The following is a 14,377-nucleotide window of genomic DNA, read 5'->3' as shown; positions in this document are numbered from 1 at the left end:
AGCCGAGTCGGCCAACAAAACACAATCCGTCGCGTCCCAATCTCCTCCTGCCCTGCGGGTTTAAAATCCGAGGCTGGTAAGCTATTCTTTGCTTGACTTGGGCGGGGTTGGACCTGATCTGACCCCAAGACTCGACCCAAGACCCAAGACCGCCCACCCAAGACCCAGACCCAAGACGGGACCACGACCACCGCCGCTTTCAAAAAGACCCATAATCTGGATGCCCCCTCCCCACGTGCTCAGACACTAGACATCGTCGTCATTACGAAGACTCAGCCGTGAATCTCATGTCCGACGCTGGCGATAGGTACGTTCTCTTCCACCAATCCCTACCTGTCGAAGGGATGGGTAGAACATCCGAGTCGACGTCAGCACCATCGGATTAGCACCTACCTACTACCTACTGTATCCGTGCCTGCGATCTCCCGAACCCTGAGCCCCACTGGGCACTGGACACTCTCCTCTCTCCTCTCTCCTCCGCCCTCGACATCTACCCCCAGCCCGCCCCTCCCCGCTTAACCCAATCTCGCTCACCTCACCTCACCACCAAAAAGCTGACGATCCACCGCCTGTTGTACCCACAGCAACCACCGGCGATCTAGGTCCGCAGCGGCCTTTGCCCTTCTTCGACGAAACCACTCCCGTCAAGACGACGAATTCTCCAACTCTTCTGCTGGCCTTGACGATAACTCACCCTCGTCCGTGTCGGCTTCACAATTGGCCACCGTCATGGCGCACCAGAATCCTCTTGGGAACCAGGCCTCCAGGTCGTCCGCCAATTCTTCCGCCGCTGCCCTGGCTCGTATCCCCAGCCACCAAAGCCAAGCTCCCGGTGCCGCTCCCCGCGGGAGCAATGTGTCACTTGAAAAGGGAGCCTCGCTCGAGCAGTCTGTTCGCAAGTTCCGCATCGTCGAGGCCCTGCGTGCCGGCGACACCTCTTCCATCTCGAGGGCCATCCGCGAAACCGCCGACGCCGGGCCCAGCAGGAACAGCATCTCCTCCGTCAGCTCCCTTGGCGGCGGGGCCGGCCTCGACGACACCACCATACTCCATCTCGCCATCCAATGCGCCGAGTTTCCCGTCGTCGAATACGTCCTATCCACGAGCTCCGGCGCCATCGATGTCAACTCGCGGGACAAGGAAGGAAATACACCTTTGCACATCGCCTCGATACAAGGACGGGCCCAGGTCGTGCGGCTCCTCCTGGAGCAGAAAGACGTCAACGACGCCATTCCCAACGCCCAGGGCCGTCTGCCCATCGACGTCGCCCGAAACCCCGAAATCTTCCAGCAGCTGCAGCTTGCGCGGTCCATCTTCATCGAGAAGAAGGTTCAACAGGTCCAGGCGCTCATTGCGGCCGGTGACTACAAGAGTCTCGTCCACGTCTTGGAGGAGCCCCGCCTGAAGCAGCTCCTCGATATCAACAGCACCGAGTTTGTCACCGAACCCGTCACCGCCCAATACGGCGGTACCCTTCTTCACGAGGCAGCCCGGAAAAAGAATACCCAGCTGATTCAGGTTCTGCTTCTTCATGGGGCGGACCCCTTCCGCCGTGATCGGAAGGGGAAGCTCCCACAAGATGTGACCAAGGACGACACCACTCGCGCCATGCTGAAGAGGTCGCCTGCCGCCGTCGCCGCCCAGCGGGGTATTCAGGAGAAGGCTGTCCTCGGCCATGTCCAGGGCGTGTCGGCCAGCGCGGCTGGAGACCCTTCGGCCGGACGGGAGGCGCGCGAGATGTCGGGCTACCTGAAGAAGTGGACCAATTACCGCAAGGGATACCAGCTTCGGTGGTTCGTGCTGGAGGATGGCGTCCTGAGCTACTACAAACACCAAGATGACGCCGGTTCTGCGTGCCGCGGGGCCATCAACATGCGCATCGCCAAACTCCACATGAGCCCCGACGAGAAGACCAAGTTTGAGATTATTGGCAAATCGTCGGTCAAGTACACCCTCAAAGCGAACCATGAAGTCGAGGCCAAGCGTTGGTTCTGGGCTCTGAACAACTCGATCCAGTGGAGCAAAGACCTGGCCAGGGAAGAGGAGCTGCAGAAGGCGCGCGGCGCCGAACTCCTCCGGCAGGCCAAGGCCGAGGCGAGCAGGTCATCCGACCTATCCCTATCCCCCAACGAGGGGGCGCTGAGTGAGAGCGCGAGCACGTCGGATTTCCGGAGAAGCAGCGTGCAACTGCATCGCGGTTCCGCCTCGTCCGGACCAAAGTCCTCTCTGCACCGTGGGACCAGCACCGTCGACAGCATGGAGGACGATTTCGCCGATGCCGCCACGGATGGCGACGCCATGTCGCGGATGGGCGGCCATAATGGCCATGGTGGTGGTGGGCCCCTGACCGCGGGTGAACATGATTACGACGACGACGACGACTTGGACGATATGAGCACGCGAGACCGTCCCGGCGCCAACAAAGACGCCTTCATCATCACGGCGCAGTCGGCGAAGCTGCAGCTCGACACCATGGCGGCCGTTAACACGGCACTCATCGCCGAGATGACGAGGAATCCGGCCGCCACGCTCACCGAGCCCAACGTGGCGCAGGCGCTGGGGACCTACGACGCGGCCATCCACAGCTTGACTGGCCTCCTGGGTGACCTGCTCCGCATCTCCAAAGACCGCGACGGGTACTGGCAGTACAGGCTGGATCGCGAGACGGAGATGCGGCGGATGTGGGAAGAGAGCATGGCCAAGGTGGCCAAGGAGCATGAGATTCTCGAGGCCCGCGTCGGCGAGGCCGAGATGAAGCGCAAACTCACCAAGCGTGCTCTTCGGGAGGCCGTCAGCAAGGTCCCGCTCGTCGAGAAGAGCACGGGCGCCGAAAACGCGGGCGGTGAGACGGCCGAAGAAGGCGGCGCGACGGTGGGTGGTGAGGGTGGTGCTGCTCCCGCGGCCGCTGACCAGGCGGGGCCCTCGGCAGCGGGAATCAGCCGGCGACAGACGGCCCTCGACCAGATTGGCGACCTTAGCGACACGGATTCCGACGACTCGGATGAATTCTTCGACGCGGTCGATGCGGGCGAAGTGGAAGTCACTGAACTACCGGTCTCTACGTCTCAGGAGGCGGGCGGGGCAGACACGGCTGTAGTTGTCGATGGCACCTTGGACATCAGCCCGTCATTCAAGGGGTACGAGAACGGCATCCGGACGAGACTCAAGATGGACGCGGATGACCGGCCAAAGATTTCTCTCTGGGTAAGTCTTGTGATTCCAGGAAAGTCGGTCAGACCGTGTGTGGGACTAACGGGCTTTCTTCTACGTGCAGGGTATTTTGAAATCGATGATTGGCAAGGACATGACCAAGATGACGCTGCCGGTGTCTTTCAACGAACCAACGTCGCTACTGTACCGCGCGGGCGAAGACATGGAGTACGCGGACCTGCTCGACATCGCGGCCGACCGAAGCGATTCCATCGAGCGCCTGGTTTACGTGGCGGCGTTCGCGGCAAGCGAGTACGCGTCGACGATTGGGCGGGTGGCCAAACCGTTCAATCCTCTGCTGGGAGAGACGTTCGAATACGTGCGGCCGGACAAGAACTACCGGTTCTTCATCGAGCAGGTCAGCCACCACCCGCCGATCGGAGCGGCGTGGGCTGAATCGCCCAAATGGACGTACTGGGGCGAGTCGGCGGTCAAGTCCAAGTTTTACGGGCGGTCGTTCGACATCAACCCGCTGGGCACGTGGTTCCTCAGGCTACGACCGACGGCCGGTGGGCAGGAGGACCTGTACACGTGGAAGAAGGTGACGTCGTCGGTGGTGGGCATCATCACGGGCAACCCGGTGGTGGACAACTACGGGCCGATGGAGGTGAAGAACTGGCGGACGGGGGAGGTGTGCGTGATCGAGTTCCAGCCGCGCGGGTGGAAGGCGTCGAGCGCGTACAAGCTGACGGGCAAGGTGATGGACGCGAGCGGGCGGGTGCGGTACAGCATCGGGGGCCGGTGGAGCTCCAAGATGTACGCGCGGCTGACGCCCGGGTACGAGGCGGCGGTGGAGGACCCGGGAGACGGGGCGACGCTGCACGACCGGGGCAGCATGAACGACCCGACCAAGGCGTACCTCATCTGGCAGGCGAACCCGCGGCCGACGGGGATCCCGTTCAACCTGACGCCGTTTGTGCTGACGTTCAACCACATCGACGACAAGCTGCGGCCGTGGCTGGCGCCGACGGACTCGCGGCTGCGGCCGGACCAGCGGGCGATGGAGGAGGGCGAGTACGACCTGGCGGCGGAGGAGAAGAACCGGCTGGAGGAGGCGCAGCGGGCGAGGCGGCGGGCGCGGGAGGCGGCGGGGGAGGAGTTTGTGCCGGCGTGGTTCCACAAGGCGCGGTGCGAGGTGACGGGGGAGGAGTACTGGCAGTTCAACGGGAAGTATTGGGAGCGGAGGGAGAGGGCGGGCAATGGGGACCCCAAGGCGTGGGAGGGGCTCGAGCCGATTTACGAGGATGCATAGGGGAGCAAAGAGTCGAGTTGCTCTTTATGCTGGTATTCTTAGGAGAATATATGATGATAAAGCTCCCATGTGAAGTATAGTAGGACATTAGCAATGGGCGACTACAACTACAAAGTAAGTAGACCGGACGAGTGTCATGTGGGTTATCCCGAAGTCCGTGTCCGAGTCCGTGTCCGATCCGAGTTCCGATATTCCAGGCTAGACTGGATCCACTCAGGTACTTACGTCATGTGGAGGTACCTGCTACTTGGTACCTGCAACGTGGTACGTGCCTGCGAACCTCGGCAAATTCACGTGAGTAACGTAGACGTGGATGGGAATGCACATCACATGATTCCAAGGTCAAGGGACGACAACCTGCGTCGCAACCTTTAAGTCACCTCGCATCCCGTCCCCTTACTCGGTCCTTGCCGCCGTTCGACCTAGCATTTCTTAATCTTGTTTTTCGTTTCTACTGCTATTGGGATGGACAACTGAGAGCCAGCGTTTCGTTCCTTCATCTTGTCCTCCCATCTTCCCACACTCACATTCATTCGTCTGTCATTCTTAACGAACCGTCAGCCAGTCACGACTGGACGTAGCCGAGCAGGAGACGAGAAGAGTTGACCGAACAAATTCATCTCATTCCTTAGACTATAAAAACGGCACGATGGCTGGAAGAGCAACGCTCCTAAGACCACCACCCGACGACCCGGAAAAGAGCCCGATCGAGAATGTCTTGGAGGTGACCGAGCTGGCCGTCCTGGGACAGGTTCGTATCTTTATATGACCTCTTCCTTTTTCTTCTGCCAGAGACAAAGAAAAAGAATAGACGTCTTACGTTAACCTCCCCTAGGACCTCTTCACCAATGCCCGACCCCAGTGGCTCCCCCCCGGGGCGCGAGGCATCTTTGGCGGCGCCGTAATCGCCCAGTCCCTCGCCGCAGCCCAGCGCACGGTCCCGACCTCGTCGTCGGCGTCCGAGGGCGCGTTCCTCGTGCACTCGTGCCACTGCTACTTTTTGCTCGCGGGGGACGCGACCATCCCGATCCTGTTCCACGTCGAGAGGATCCGCGACGGGCGCTCGTTCGCCACGCGGACGGTCCAGGCGCGGCAAAAGGGCCGATGCATCTTCACGGCGACCATCAGCTTCGTGCGCGAGGGCGCCGGCGGCGAAAAGGTCGTGGCGCATGCGCCCGCGCTGCCGGCTGGCGTGGTGCCGCCCGGTGCGGGGGGCGGGGAGCAGGCGGACCGGGGGGAGCCGGTGTGGGGGGAGTCTGGGCCTTTTGAGACGACGAGGACGGAGGTGGTGTGGCCCGACGAGGATGAAGACGATGGGACGGGGAAGAAGAAGAAGAAGACAAAGGAGGACCAGGTTCGCTGTCGGAGCTGGATACGGGCCAGGGGCAAGGTGAGCGAGGCGGGGGGGTTGGCGGCGCATCTCAACGCGCTGGCGTATGTTTCCGATGCGGGTTTCATTGGTACGATTGCGCGGGTGCATCGGCTGATGCCCCGGCTGAAGGCGACGCGGGACAGGGACGGCGACGGTCAGGAGGGCCATCCCGCGCTGGGCATGATGGTTAGTCTGGACCACTCCATCTACTTCCACGCGCCGCGGAGGGTCAAGGTGGACGAGTGGATGTTTTCCGAGATGGAGACGCCGTGGGCTGGGGATGGACGGGGGGTGGTGACCAGGCGCATCTTTGCGGCGGATGGGACTTTGCTGGCGACTTGTGTTCAGGAGGTGAGTCTCATTTGTTACGCCCTTTGTCTATCAAGTTGCTGACTCGAGTTTACACGCACAGGGCGTCGTGAGGCTGAAGCAGGACAAGCAGAGTGGGAAGGCCAAGCTCTAGGCCAAGCTTTAGTCAAGCTTTTAGAAGCCATCAAGCGAAGGAGACGATAGACGACCCGTCTAGAGCTAGAGATGACGGGGCACTAGATTTCATGTAGACGCCATTGTCAAACGTGCGGGTCACTCAGACCTGGACGAAGGAGACAGGTTCGGATGATTATCGTTCATCGACGAGTAGGAATTAGTTGGTTGCCAAATGGGGTCACACATCAGTTAAGAGGGTGCCTATGCATGTCAATCGTCCACAGATGAATGTAAGCATTACGAGATTTGCTGAATCGACTCGTGAGATGAGGGATGAAGACGGGCGTAGGAAATCCACGGCCAGCCCATGACACTGTACACATCGGTACTTCGTAGTAACCCGCAAAATGACTCGGCCGATAGGCGGGGCGTCTCGAAGATGATTGGAATAAGGGCTTTTTGTCCCGGATAACGGGTGGCCGAGGCCCGGACATTCCTCGTCGTTCGGAGCCCCATAAATGGCCGTCCGGGAAGAGAAAAAAAGAAAAAAAGAAAAAGAAGGACCGATAACAATAAACGCGTCCTAAAGCCCTGAAGCCCTGAAGTACAGCACAGTAACAGGGGAGTATCTTTAGGTATCCTCATTCGGACTTGATTCGCTCACCGAGATATCCCCTGAATGACGTACGTACCGGCGGTATAGGACAAAGTCGGCATGGAGGCGGACACGTGCCGGGTGGGGTTCTCCGAAAGCCCAACACCCCGAGCTCGGGGAGCTCATTGGTTGGGAATACATATGTTTGAAGAAATCAGGCTCTTCGCCGTGAATGGAATTATGAAATTTGCGCGGCCCGAGGAGGAAGGAGGAAAGGATCCCGGGAATGGCCGCTTAAGAGGGACGGACGAGTGAAGTGAGCGGGCCGCGGAGAAGTAAAACACATTGAAAATAATAAAAATCAAAATAGTCCCGGGGTTGGTGGTTCCGCAGGGATGCTGCAAATAGGTCTATCAATTGTCCCCGCCGTTCACATGACAGACGCGGGTGTCTTTTCGGAATGCTGTAGTGTTCGTCCACATGCATCTTTCACAGTTTCCCATTACCATGCCTGTGGGCAGGGACTAGGTAGGTGGAAGGGGATGGGATACACCATGTCTCCAGCTGCAATGCGGACATGAGCACAGCGCAATGTAGATGGGCTCGTGACCAGATCAAGCCGCTGCAATGCGATGTATCAAGTCGGTGTGAGATGTTGGGGAGGGCGATGAGCCTAGGATGGCTGCGCTCTCGGGAACTGGCTGTCGTGTAGTGTAGTTCGGCAGCTCAGAATAACGTACCCTGGCGACTGGGACGCCATTTCGAGTGCCGAGTAGCCCCAGACCGATGATAAAGCTGCTGATGCACGAAGTAGGTAGAAGAAGCCTTGATCCTTGACCAGAATGAGGGGTGAGTTCTTCAGTAGCAAATTACGTCAGTGGACACCCAACATGATCAATACCTTATTAAGCTCCCTTTCCCTTATGTCTCGTCTTGACATCGAGTCATCGATGATCGGAAGCGGCTGCTTGGCAGGGACTAGAACTCAGAAGGTCGAGAACACAATGAACGAACACGGCCTAACACCATCTCGTGTGCTATTACCAGCCAACCGGGTCCCCCACTCAGACCCTTATAGTGTAGTGTACCTGTGTGACCACACGGGTGTAAAGGTCGAACGTACCGTAAACTGTGACTCGACTTGCCTTGGCGATCACGACAGTCCTGCTAGCATGGGCTCAAGAGAGGAAATGCGAAGCGTTGACATTGACATGTTGATCGACAAGGATGAGTTGGTTGGCCGCGGATCGGAGGTACGAACAAGTACGTACTCCCCTCCGTACTCCGACCGCTTTGTAATCATGTCCCTTCGTCGACAGCTCCTGGCGGAGTTCAAACACGGCGCCCGGGCCTTGTAAACTCCGTTCTCCGTCTAATCCCTGTTTTGTGCGATTGCCGACACATCCCTGCAATAAAAAGACTTGTACAAAGTCTTCAACACAGACAAGTATCAATTTCCAGAGATGAAGTCATGTTAGGAGGCCGAGTCGGTGTTGTTCAAGCCAATCTTACTCGAGTAACCTCGCCTTATCAGGATCATTATAAAGAATATAATGACAATGATGACAATATTAATAATGTTGGAGAAAGAAAAAACCGGTTCGACCGTTTACTTGGCCCTTCCGCGGAGCTTATCAATCAACCCGACCGGCGGACTGATGGTAATCCCCGATGTACCTCGAGGTACCCACGCGCCCGTCCCTCGAGTGCATGAGCGGCGACTTGGCTTGACCGGGACTGCTTGTAGCGTCGAGTATTCGTACTAATGACAGGCCCTCGCAACGGATCGTCCTCGAATCTGTGTCGAATCGCCCGTACCGATCACATACTTTGTAATCATGGCACAGATGTAAAGGTGTCCTCTGCTCTGCCTAGATATGCCGTGTGACCCAGTAGTCGTGGACAAAGCTGGGGTCGGCACATACTTATAAGAGCAGACGAGCTGTCCTGCAGTCTTGACTGCGCCGGGCCCGTCCCCCTTGAGGCAACTCGGCTCGGCTCTGGCGATTCCCGGCCAGAGGAAGAACAACGCACTGGGCCCTTTCTCACCAAACCCCTTTCTTCTCCCACCTCCGTTGCGCAAAGATTGCAAGTCTTCATCAAGCCCTCGCGCCCGCCAGCAAAGGCATTCATTGACCAACCTGAAGAACTCGGGAATAAACCAGTGGTTCCCTGGCCGCACCGACGCCCCCATCGCAAAGACGACCCATTGTAAACGCACGGGTTCTCCCGCCTCGCAGGAAAAGAGAGAGGGAAAAAAAAAAAAAAGGGACTTGCAGTGACAAGCTGCTACAAGCCGAGTGGGAACCCGCGTGGTAATTAGCTCGGCACCGAGACTCCGAAACGGGAAAAGACGTTCCTTTGTTCCTCTGCTTAACAAATCGCTTCGGACATAAGAGCATCTCATGGTCTTCGTCATAAATCGACAACGTCGTAGCCTCTCTACTGCCCCTTCTACTCTGCTTCTGGACCCTCTACTCGTCATTACTACAACACCGGCCGAGTCAGGCTCAAGTCCGTACTGGAACGCCATACCCTGCCGGTACACTACTTAATTGGGCTGACGCCCGGCTGACTTCCGGCTGACCTCCCACCACCATCTCCTATCCCTGCACCCTGCACACACCCTTTGGAGCTACAACGTACATACAACGTACCGACCTGCAGCTCTTGGCCGTGCATCTAGGTAGATGAGCTTGTTTGACTGGTGCCTATTGTTGGGGTTGTTGCCAAGTCCCAGTTTCTACTCTACGTCTTACATGCTGCTCCTGACACGCATCTCCCGCACTTACACTCCATCCTTTCTTCCCACAACCCTTCTATTCTTATAACATTCCTCCTCGTCCCGCCCCCGGACCACCGACTTTTTCACCTCCACGACTGGCAGTTCCGTCTTGGATCCAATTCCGCCTGGGGACACTAGTCTCTGTCTCCATACCTCTACCATTATACAGATTCATACAAATTCAAAACATGGATAGTAGTCTGCCCTCTCCCCCGATGGAGGACCAAAAGCCCCAACCGTCTAGGAAAAACTCGTCGCCAAGTTCCAAGTCTATAAAACCCCACAGGCACACGCCCAAACGCGCTGGCCCACACCGAGCCACCGCTCACCACGACCATGCTGCTCATGGAGTGTCAGACGGGCGACACAAGAGGGTGTGGAAGGCATGTGAGAGGTGTAGGATGAAAAAGACCAAGGTTTGTCTCACCGTTGCGCTCGAGGATGCCTTGCTTTTTTGTCCCCCTTTTTTTTCTTTGTTTTCCCCTCTTCCTTCAACTAACCGTCGACCAGTGCGATGGAGAGTTCCCGTGTAAGAGATGCAAGGACGACGGCCTCATCTGCACGGCAGGGGTACGCAAAAAGACGGAATACAAGCAACTCCCCAAAGGCTACGCCGAAGTCCTCGAGCAGGCGCAGTTCTCGCTGGTGGCAACGGTGCACAAGCTCTACGCAATGGTCAAGAACCAGCAACCATGGGATCTCGACGAGCCCGAACACAACGACGCCGGCCAGCCCGTGGTGCACGACATTGCCATGAAACTCGGCTGCATACGGCCGCACATCGACCTCGACCTCCCCGCACATTCGGTATTCCCCGAAGACGAGGCCGGCATGGCCGAACTAGCGCGCCAGTTGGAGGAGGAGGACGATGAAGAGCGGCAGCAACTCAAGCGGCGACGACGACGACAGCAACTACTACAGCAACAACAACAGCAACAACAACTGCAGCAAAAGGAAAAAGAGAACAAAGTCCAGACGACGGCGGGAAACAGCGAGACGACGGAATCCCGGTCCAGCTGCAGCAACCTCTCCGACCGCGCGAGCTCAACCGACGTCGACCACTCGGAATTCGAGGCTGACTACCGCAAAGACGTCTTCTTCTTCGGCGGCGACAAGTCCGCCGCCATGACCATGTCGCCGCAGAGTTTCACCGGCGGCTTCAGCGACTTTGACGTCGACCCCGCGTCGTCGCCTTCGCACGTTCCCCCCGCGGCCATGTTCGCCAGCCACCAAGCGCTGGCCGCCATTCCTCCCCCCTACGGACCGCCGCATTGGACGACGGCGGCCAAGTCGATGGCGGCTCCGATGGACTTGGCGGGCACCCAGCAGTTCTTGCATCTACACCCGTCGAATGGTCTTTCGGGCCTGGACTTTGGCCTGGTGGACATGGATGCCGAGTTTGGCACCGTCAAGCCGCATATGCTGTCGCGTTCAAACCTCATGGGCATGGGCGACCCGATGATATATTCGGGGTTTGACCACGAGTCGATACGACTGTAATGGAGGCGGACGAGCAACATCTTTTTCTGTGGTCGGCAGCCTTTTTCCACTCCTTTGGGTTCTAGGGGACCAGACTCTTCATTCTAGATTGCCGGATAGGAGTCCATGGATGGACATTGATACACATGACACTGGTTACATCCTATATATGATCCGTGAAAAGGAGGAGTGTGATATATATACCAAATACCAACTACACTCAGATATCAAGTCAATTTCTCTGTCTGTTTTACCCCTGAATGCTTCGGCGGCATGTCGGTGTAAGAGGCGGGAAACTGAAGCTATAGGTGTAGCCTACAGGTGCTTTGCTAGGGGGACTTGTACCTACAGTACCTTGCTTGTTGGCCAGCTACTTCCCCTGGAGTGACTTGGGCCCTGGGGCCTCCGTCTAACCCCCAGAACCGCCGCGACAGTCACAATTCTATGGCAGCTCTGCTAGCTCACTCCCCATCTCCTGAACTCCCCATCTCCTGATTCTTATTCTACGCATAATCCGCCTGCGAAGTCCTCCTCGTCCCCTTCTCGCCCGCAGCATCCCCCTCCGACAATACCCCCCCTCGACCATCTCCCCCGTCGGCATCGTCCTCCGGCTTGCCCTCGCGCGTGGCCCAGCCATCCACATGCCGCAGCGTCTCCCGGCTCCAGATCCTATTCATCACGAAAAGCCTCACCGGCACAAGCACGATGATGATGATGGGGAACCCCGGCGCGGCCACCGTCAGCGTCACCCCGAAAACCACCCCCGTGAGGACGAGCTGCGTGATGGTGTACGTGTGGACGCCGAGCCAGGTCGCCCCGCGCGGGAGCGGCGGCAGGTCCGCGTACGGCGTCAGGAGGTGCCAGATCCTCGCGAGCACGGGGTTCACCGAGAGCGACTGGTAGCCCATGAACATGAAGAGGCCCGCCAGCACCGACGTGGGCGTCAGGCCCAGCAGGTGCTGGAACGGAGGCGTCACGAAGACCAGGATGCCGATCGCCTGGAGGAGGTGCGAGTACCGCTGCTCGTAGACCCGCATCACCGGCTTGCGCGGCGGCTCGCCTGGTTCTTGTTCTCGTCCTTGCCCTCCTCCCTGTCCCTTCCCTTCTCCCTGCCCCGGCCCGTGCTCGCCCTCGGGATCGTCCTCGACGACGGCGTGCATCAGCGACTCGGAGTGCAAGGGCGCCTGGGGTAGTAGCCCGTTGGCCGGGGGTATGCCCAGAATCCCGCAGAGGATGGTGGTCGTGCCCAGCAGCACGATATCCCACGCATACCCCCCCGGTTTCCGGACCCCGTACCTCTTGGCCGTGCAGATGATGCTGCTGATCTCGTGGTCAAAGTAGAAGAGGACCGTGATGATGAAGCCGGGGATGATGGAGATGAAGACCCACTCGACGGGAATCTTCCAAAACTCGACGAAGAAGCGGTGCCGGTCGGGCGACGAAGGCCGGACGTCCTTTTGCACCGTGAGCAGGCTGTGGTCCAGCGTGCGCAGGTCGCCGATGTACGGCATCCCGATGAAGAAGACGATGGAGATGGCCGCCGCGTACTCGGCCAGCCCCATCCGGACATATCTGTGGAACAGCGGTTTCCAGTGGTTCGCCGTCGACAAGAAAATGGCAAGCAGACAGGTCCCCGACGCGCCGATGATGGCGTAGAGGAAGGCCGCGAAAGAGACGACCGTCTTCGTCCGCTGCAGTTCCCGGACGGCCTTGTGAAAGTAGATGACGCTGTTGAGCAGGGAGAAGATGTCGGCGGCGAAATCCGTCACATACTGCATGGTCCAGTCGTGGGCATTGAAGATGGCCAGGAGGTAGTGCATCCACCCTGCGTGGATCAGGGACCAGGCCATGACGGGTAGGAAGGGGACCCCGAAGCTGTTCTCGCACAGGGCGTACATGTTTTCCGCCAGCACCGTAAAGGGGCCCGTGACGCCCAAAATGGTCAAAGGCTGGGCCGAGAAGCTGCCGGATGTGAGAAAAGAGTCATCAGAATCAGTTAATGGGAGGTAAGAGTGCCTACTTACAGGGCAAAAATGACGCCGCATAGACCAGTGCTAAAGACCACCTCGATGGTGCCCCAGGACTCTCCGGTCAGGGCGTAGAGGTCACCGGCAAAGGTGATTCCGGGTAATAGGTTCGTAAAGAAGACGTAAACGGTACTGGCGACGACGAGCTGGTTGAACACGGTCCAGTCGGAGAGGTAACGGAGTCGGAGATTTCGCATATCGGTCCGGAGTAGTCGAAAGGGCCGTAACTTGCCGCCTTTGGCAAAATACGACGCGACCCTGTTCTTTTTCCTGTTCCCGTCTCTGCTCAGGGCAGCACCCAAATCCGAATCTGCACCGCTGCCTGCACCGGGCGTCACCGGTGAGGCCCGGGACGATTCCCGGCTCACCCCAGGCCGACGCCCCGCGTCATGATCAACGGGAGTGATCTCATCGTCGCCGTGTTGGCCCGTTATTGTAGGATCACGGTGGGCCATACTAAGGACCAGTCAAGCGAGTATTCGAGGGCGTCTCCCTTGAGAAGCTGTTGTTATAATGATTTCGAGAGGAGTGACGACATGATTATAGATCTCTTATACGGATGGACATGGCATGAAAGGGAAGCTGATGAGAGGAGTACGGGTGACAAGGGTATAGTCTTCCCGCCCTCTCAAGAGGAATAAGTTATTAGACGGTGTAGCTGCAAGTTAAGGAGCATATATGTATGTGAAGTCGGAAAGTTGAGATGAGGCGGCGAACTCCTCAGGATTCAGTGGAGAGTGGAGACGACCCGGAATGGACGCGACGCTACGGGGCTCTAAAAAGCGGGCCGTTGACTCCACTACACAACGGTCTTTCTGTATAAATCCAAGGGACCTGCTGGATTAGGGCACCCTATACCGATTAAAGAGGTAGACAATTTCTGTTAGTCCCTTAACCGAACGGCATGCCTAAGTCCTCACTTTTGATTGGATCCACAGAAATCTTCTGTGTCAGGTACCTTTATGCAAGAACCGAGCACGACGATCGGCTATCGGGCTGACGTCATTACGAGGAGGGTCTCCTTATCGATAAACCTGATAACGATTAACTCTGGGAACCAATTGGATCAACCCATGCGAACATTTTCTTCACAGCTCAGACGCCAACCACCACTTCCGACATCACCACAGGCTGCCCGCCAATCGCGTTCTCTACAAGGCAGTACAGCCAGAAACGATGGACGAAGATCCAAGGTAGCATGATATTTACATCTGGTGACCCGTTGTCGCCT

At 58.0% G+C, this 14,377-nt stretch overlaps 4 protein-coding genes across 4 annotated transcripts; 3 read left to right on the top strand and 1 right to left on the bottom strand.

The window, feature by feature from the left end:
* Positions 1–8: 8 nt before the first annotated feature.
* ACRALDRAFT_1061116 (uncharacterized protein) lies at positions 9–4,582 on the top strand. The gene is made up of 3 exons (XM_071016364.1): positions 9–307; positions 585–3,204; positions 3,275–4,582. Exons 1-3 carry the CDS (start codon positions 288–290, stop codon positions 4,460–4,462), a joined length of 3,828 nt encoding a protein of 1,275 aa, XP_070876845.1. The 5' UTR covers positions 9–287; the 3' UTR covers positions 4,463–4,582.
* Positions 4,583–4,796: 214 nt separating this feature from the next.
* On the top strand, positions 4,797–6,593 carry ACRALDRAFT_1061112 (uncharacterized protein). The gene is made up of 3 exons (XM_071016363.1): positions 4,797–5,213; positions 5,298–6,185; positions 6,247–6,593. The coding sequence occupies exons 1-3, from the start codon at positions 5,112–5,114 to the stop codon at positions 6,295–6,297; spliced, it is 1,041 nt and encodes a 346-aa protein (XP_070876844.1). The 5' UTR covers positions 4,797–5,111; the 3' UTR covers positions 6,298–6,593.
* Positions 6,594–9,337: 2,744 nt separating this feature from the next.
* On the top strand, positions 9,338–11,353 carry ACRALDRAFT_1061110 (uncharacterized protein). Its single transcript, XM_071016362.1, has 2 exons — positions 9,338–10,056; positions 10,151–11,353. Exons 1-2 carry the CDS (start codon positions 9,829–9,831, stop codon positions 11,138–11,140), a joined length of 1,218 nt encoding a protein of 405 aa, XP_070876843.1. The 5' UTR covers positions 9,338–9,828; the 3' UTR covers positions 11,141–11,353.
* ACRALDRAFT_1079902 (uncharacterized protein) lies at positions 11,339–13,682 on the bottom strand. The gene is made up of 2 exons (XM_071018956.1): positions 13,144–13,682; positions 11,339–13,081 (listed from the first exon to the last, which is right to left on the bottom strand). The coding sequence occupies exons 1-2, from the start codon at positions 13,599–13,601 to the stop codon at positions 11,623–11,625; spliced, it is 1,917 nt and encodes a 638-aa protein (XP_070876842.1). The 5' UTR covers positions 13,602–13,682; the 3' UTR covers positions 11,339–11,622.
* Between the last annotated feature and the right edge of the window lie 695 nt (positions 13,683–14,377).

The sequence above is a fragment of the Sodiomyces alcalophilus genome (genome assembly GCF_042370955.1).
Source record: "Sodiomyces alcalophilus JCM 7366 unplaced genomic scaffold ACRALscaffold_2, whole genome shotgun sequence".
NCBI lineage: Eukaryota > Fungi > Ascomycota > Sordariomycetes > Glomerellales > Plectosphaerellaceae > Sodiomyces > Sodiomyces alcalophilus.
Note: the sequence above shows the minus strand (reverse complement) of the source record. Positions and strands in the feature narration are given on the sequence as shown.

Coding starts and splice junctions, on each gene's coding strand:
- ACRALDRAFT_1061116 (XM_071016364.1), top strand. CDS start 288: ATGTCCGACGCTGGCGATAG. Junction 308..584: donor ATGTCCGACGCTGGCGATAG/GTACGTTCTCTT, acceptor TTGTACCCACAG/CAACCACCGGCGATCTAGGT. Junction 3,205..3,274: donor GGCCAAAGATTTCTCTCTGG/GTAAGTCTTGTG, acceptor TTCTACGTGCAG/GGTATTTTGAAATCGATGAT.
- ACRALDRAFT_1061112 (XM_071016363.1), top strand. CDS start 5,112: ATGGCTGGAAGAGCAACGCTCCTAAGACCACCACCCGACGACCCGGAA. Junction 5,214..5,297: donor AGCTGGCCGTCCTGGGACAG/GTTCGTATCTTT, acceptor AACCTCCCCTAG/GACCTCTTCACCAATGCCCG. Junction 6,186..6,246: donor TGGCGACTTGTGTTCAGGAG/GTGAGTCTCATT, acceptor TTACACGCACAG/GGCGTCGTGAGGCTGAAGCA.
- ACRALDRAFT_1061110 (XM_071016362.1), top strand. CDS start 9,829: ATGGATAGTAGTCTGCCCTCTCCCCCGATGGAGGACCAAAAGCCCCAA. Junction 10,057..10,150: donor GTAGGATGAAAAAGACCAAG/GTTTGTCTCACC, acceptor ACCGTCGACCAG/TGCGATGGAGAGTTCCCGTG.
- ACRALDRAFT_1079902 (XM_071018956.1), bottom strand. CDS start 13,601: ATGGCCCACCGTGATCCTACAATAACGGGCCAACACGGCGACGATGAG. Junction 13,082..13,143: donor TGCGGCGTCATTTTTGCCCT/GTAAGTAGGCAC, acceptor CACATCCGGCAG/CTTCTCGGCCCAGCCTTTGA.